The sequence below is a fragment of the Monopterus albus genome, unplaced genomic scaffold (assembly GCF_001952655.1).
Source record: "Monopterus albus unplaced genomic scaffold, M_albus_1.0 scaffold321.1, whole genome shotgun sequence".
In the NCBI taxonomy this organism is placed as follows: domain Eukaryota; kingdom Metazoa; phylum Chordata; class Actinopteri; order Synbranchiformes; family Synbranchidae; genus Monopterus; species Monopterus albus.
In genome coordinates, this window is record NW_018128201.1 from 285,449 (window position 1) to 291,285 (window position 5,837).

Here is a 5,837-nt window from a genome sequence, read left to right on the forward strand (position 1 = left end):
CAAAGTAGTCTTGATGACGCAAGTCAGTATTTTGCCTAGACTCTATATATAAGTTAGCATATACAGCTTCTAATATTGTATGGTGAAAACGTAATAAAAAGAAAGCCAAATAACACAAAAATGGTATCAGCACAAAGGCTTTTCCCATGAGACAGTTATGATGCATCCACATGCTCTCATTGGACTTAAGTCATACAAAAAGAAATAGATTCATATTCACCACAGACCAGTATGAGCAGCACATCCCCCAACACAAGCACAGCTACTGTGCATTACAACAAACAGTAAAAAAAAGGCTGCCAAATGACAACTGAGGCCTGGGGCAGTTTCCTTGTAGGCATGGCACAGATGTCTATATGCGGCCAGATGAGGTCCTGTATCTAGCCGAGCATGTGGTTACCAGGGTGACCATGGTCTCTCTCTCCATCACCACCAATAAAAATGCTGGGTGGCTGCAAAAGGGGAATTGTCTGGGAGGCGTTTAGTGGAATGTCATGTGGTATAACCCCAAACAGAGAGGATGTGTGTGTGTTTGTGTGTGTGTGTGTAACCAGTGTACGAAGAAATGTAACTTCCTTATAACTCTTTGATTGAAACCACACCAAATCCCGATTTGTTTTGTTAATTGTTTAAACAGGGTTATATACTGTAGCGGATAAATTGTGTACTGTCTTTTTAAGATGCCTGAGATGCGCTTTTTTTGTATGTCATCATTGTGTAACTCTCAGTTTGTGCTCTCCAAGCTGAGAGAAGGTATGTTCTTTTTTGCTAAGGGCGCCAGATATGGTATTTTCTGTTGGTTAAACTATTTTGTCATTGTTTTAAGTTATCACAAATTGTCCTGTTCATATGTATAGTTATGAGTACAGGTTTTATTTGAGACAAGTGCAGTTGGGCGATTTGTGGGTGCACGTGTTCTGTCGTGTGTGCTAATTATTGCGTGGTTCTATTCCAGAGAAGCATGTAGCAGATGATCACCCCATGTGCTGTGACTCATTTTATTTTTCTTTGCAATTACCCAGGTATGTTCCACACAGTATTTATTCATAATTGTTCACACTGGTTAGACTTACATTAGCACTTAATATAATTTAATGGTAATAGTTTATTTTGTGATTTGTGTAACTCGAGTTTGTGCTCTCCAAGCTGAGAGAAGAGACGCATGTAGGAGATGATCACCCCATGTGCTGTGACTCATTTTATTTTTCTTTGCAATTACCCTTGGGATAATTAAAGTCAACCGGTGTGACAACAGTGGTCAGTGCCATTATTTCAACATATAACACAACGCAGAGTACACTAACCCCGCCGACGGCCAACGAGTGTTGCACCCGGTAGAGCCCGTTACATGTGCAGCATCTGCACTGGACATTTAAAGGCTTTGAGAGGTGGAGGCTGTCTGGATGACAAAGAGAATGGGTTGTTTAAGGTCTGTTTATAGGTTGTTTTTTATCTGCATCTGATTTAGGTTTAGTAGCCATTAAGAGCAGCACATAGCGCCTGGGGGCTTTTTTGCACTGAGCTCATTGACTTGCTTTTTAGGTTCTAATGTGAATGCAGTGAGTATTGTTAGGTGCTATTTAAATGGACACATGTGGCCCCTTCCCTCTCTTTATGGCCATTGCTGGCAGTTGGCTGGAGTAAAACACAAATATTCTATTCAATTCAGTTTTATTTGTTTAGCGCCAAATGACAACAAAAGTCATCTGAGAACACTTTACATAATAAGGTCTAGACCTTGCTATTATTATTATTATTATTGAGAAAAAAATTCCTTAACAGAAGAACCCTCCAACCAACCTCACCTCTTGGCGGGTGGCCTTCTGCCTCGATCAGTTGGGGTGAGTGGATAGAGGAGAGAGAAAAGAAAAGAAAAGCAACAGACACAACAACAACCAATCAAACACTGGGCAGGTTGATGTGGCCGGTGACTGCTCCAGAGACAGGGTTACCTGCAGAAAAATACAGGGAGAGAGATGACACACAGTTAGTGACATATAATGGTGGCATTTAGATGCATGGAGAGAGAGGAGGAGAGGAGCTCTGAGCATCATGGTACCCCCCAGCAGCCTAGGCCTATAGCAGCATAACTAAGGGAAGGCTCAGGGTCACCTGATCCAGCCTTAACTATAAGCTTTATCAAAAAGGAACGTCTTAAGTCTAATCTTAAAGGTAGAGAGGGTGTCTGCCTCCAGAACTGAAACTGGGAGCTGGTTCCACAGGAAAGGAGCTTGATAGCTAAAGGCTCTGCCTCCCATTCTATTTCTCTGGACTCTAGGAACTACAAGTAGATCTACACTCTGAGAGTGAATTGCTCTGCTGGGATGATAAGGCTCTACAAGGTCTTTAAGATATGATGGAGCCTTGTCATTAAGGGCTTTGTATGTATGCTATAATTTATCATCCATCTCCTCCTCTTGTTCATCTTCCCTTTGCTGCAGGTTTATCCGGCAAACAGTTACAGTAGTCCCGTCTGGAAGTAACAATACATAGACCAATTTTAGCTTTGGAGACTTGGTTTATGTGCGATTTAAAGGACATATCCTAGTCAGAAATGACTCCAAGGTTCCTCACAGCACTAATGGAGGCCAGGGCTGTGTCATCTAGAGTAACTATATGGTTAGACAGCAGATTTCTAAGGTTTTCAGGCCCAAGTACAACAACTTTGGTTTTGTTGAAGTTTAGAAGTAAGAAAGTACAGGTCACTCAGGCCTTTATGTCTTTAAGACATGCTTGAAGTTTGACCAATTGATCTGATCCATCTGGGTTCATATAGATCAATATAACTGAGTATCATCTGCAAAGCAATTTATGCTGGCTTTCCTGATAATATTGCCTGAAGCCAGAAGGAGATCGTTGGTGACTTTCACCAGTGCAGTTTCTGTACTATGATGGACTCTAAAACCAGACTGAAAATCCTCAAACAAATCATTGTTGTGCAGGTGGTCACATAACTGCTTTGCAACAGCTTTTTCAAGGATTTTAGAAATAAAGAGAATATTGGACATTGGCCTACAATTAGCTATCTAGCACCTATCTTGCTACCTGGGTCTAGAGTAGGCTTTTGGAGTAGAGGTTTGATTATAGCAACCTTAAAAGGAACATAGCCTGTTAATAGAGAGAGGTTGATCAGATCTAATATGGACATGTTGATTAGGGGTAAAAGATCTTTGAGCAGCCTGGTCAGGATGGGGTGTAAGAGACATAATATAATCATTACAACATGGTACATTCAAGCATTTCTTCTAAATCATTATGGGTACATTTGATGCAATTCAGATGCAGATGTGTCACCTGCACCCCCTTGTATTCTCATTAAAGCAGCAGGCTGGTTTGACAGTACAGAACACATAAGAGAATCTGGTGTCAGTGTTGTGTGCTCTTTGCTCCCTTCTGCCCACCTCTGATGACCAAGGGACCCTTCTACTAATTTAACGATACTAAGATTTAAAAGTCATTAAGTGTAAAGTAAAAGAAAATCTATATTATCAGCACTTTTTGCATTATTGTCTGTCTCACAATTGAACTACACTCCCCACACTCACCTACCACACAGCACATAAAAATGACTGTTTGTCTCCTTTTCAGTGGTGTATACCCTTTCCAAAACGTTCTGGTTTGAATTACACGGATACACAGGCAGAACCTAGAACCAAAGATGTACAGGGTCTTAACAGTTGAGGTTATGGTCAGATATTATTTATTTAGGGGTAACCAGGAAGAATGAGGTGAAGACAGAAAATGTTGAAGTTTGGGTTGAACTGATTTACTTTATGTCTTCATTTGGTTAACATTTTTTAATTTAAAAAACAAACAAAAAAGAAACATTCTCCCAAATGTTACAGATGTTAAGCCTGTCACCAGACAATCTTCTAAAGCTGAATAAATCCTTTAATGCACATACGTGAATTAGGTTAAAATATATTTAGTTCAAGAGTTACATTAACTAGTTCACACCTCTCCTCTGTCATCTGTAAATAAGTGACACACAAATTATCAGTGTTACACAAAATTAAAGTTGAAAGTGGACAAGATAGCAAGTTTTATGTATTTTCTATCACTGTTGGTTCAGGTGGCTGTGGCAGTGTGTCCCTCAGTCACAATGAGGAAGTGGTAGGTGCTTGACCCTTGGTGACACTGGGTAGTGGAGGATGAAAATACATTAATTAAAATGGGAAGTATAGGAAGGAAAAGGGCCAGAAAAGGAAGAAGGAGAAAGGATGAGACAAAGGTGTGAAAATAAAGGATGGAGAGAGGAAGAGGGGAGGCAGCATGTTGGTTGTAGTTAAGCTCTCTGTGGCAGTGAAGAGGGCTGTGTCCAGATTTATGGCTGCCTGCTGGGTTACAGTAATAAGAGAATGAACTATGAACTGAATCTTTTTCAATCAGCCCACTCACAGCATTGTAGTGCCTGCAGGCAATATCAGAGCAACCTACAGTAACTACTGCTATATATTGATTTGTAATATATATATACCCTATGATATACAACAATATGCAGACTATTTATTTGAGTTATAGTGGATATGCTCGTGTCATAAGTAGGTCAGTGGCTCCTGTCTGGTCACAGCAGACCTGGTTCTGCCAGCTGTGTCAGGTAATTATCTGCTGCCATGGAGATAAAAATGGAGCTGGCTCTGGTTCTGGTTTTTGGAGAGACAGACGACCAGACAGTTTTGAAGTATGTGCACGTGCAGAGAAGCACCTACTGAGATGCAGGCAAAACTAATGGGATAGCTTAATAGTATAATGGCTACAGAGATAATAAGCCCCTTCCTCTTTCCTTCTTCCTGTTGATACCAGGCTGTCTGTCTTGGCCACACTGTACAGTCTCATGGGCTGAAGCAAAGCTACAGATGATATTGCCTGAATATTTGCCCCGCTCTGTGCAGCTCAAGGGAAAACTGAGTGATGACAGAAACTAGATATTACTTGCCTACAGCAGTGCTGTGTTATTTTTCTGTATGATTATACAGTATTCAAATACATTAAATTTCAAGATACATGTACTTTACTTCAGTATTTGCATTTAATGCTACTTTATACTTTAATTTCAGTGTATTTCAGAGGGAAATGTTGTACTTTTATACCAGATAATTTATTAGTTGGCTATAGTTAGTCAATATTTTAATATTAAATTTTTAAATACGAATTTTATTATGTTTTTTTTATAAAAAAACATAATCTATATATTAGATTGAAATTGCCTTTTAGCTAGTGGCTAACACGTCTCACTGATACAACATAGGAATTCATTGTACAAAGGTAAAACAAACAAACAAATACAGACATATACAGAATTTCTTGCATTTTTCTTGGGGCAAACAAGAAAACAAACAAATCACAACTTCTATTTTCTCTCTGTTAAAATAGTTGAAAATGGATTTTTAATTAAATTACATATCTGTTAAAATAACTGTGCTGCCCCAGTTCTTCCATAACAATGCAAAGAACGAGCAAAAATAAATATATCAAATCAAATCAAATCAAATTTTATTTGTATAGCGCAAATCATAACAAAAGTCATCTCAGGACACTTTACAAAGTAAGGTCTAGACCTTACTGTTATCAATATTATTACATAGGGAAAACCCAACAAATCCCCCTTGATCAAGCACTTGGCGACAGTGGGGAGGAAAAACTCCCTTTAACGGAAGAAACCTCCGACAGACCCCGGCTCTTGGTGGGCGGCCTTCTGCCTCGACCGGTTGGGGTGAGTGGATAGAGGAGAGACAAAAGAAGAAAAGCAACAAGACACAACAATCAAACACTGATCAGGTTGATGTGGCCGGTGACTGCTTGTCAGAGATGTAGAGCTCCAGGGCCAGGGCAACCTG

At 39.7% G+C, this 5,837-nt stretch overlaps 1 protein-coding gene across 1 annotated transcript in view; it reads left to right on the forward strand.

The window, feature by feature from the left end:
- Positions 1–955: 955 nt before the first annotated feature.
- The window catches only part of nsfl1c (NSFL1 (p97) cofactor (p47)), a 23,703-nt gene continuing 18,821 nt past the window's right edge, over positions 956–5,837 (forward strand). The window contains exon 1 of the mRNA XM_020624146.1: positions 956–1,022. Within this exon, the coding sequence (XP_020479802.1) occupies positions 971–1,022 (52 nt within the window). The 5' untranslated portion in view covers positions 956–970. The remainder of the gene's footprint in view (positions 1,023–5,837) is intronic.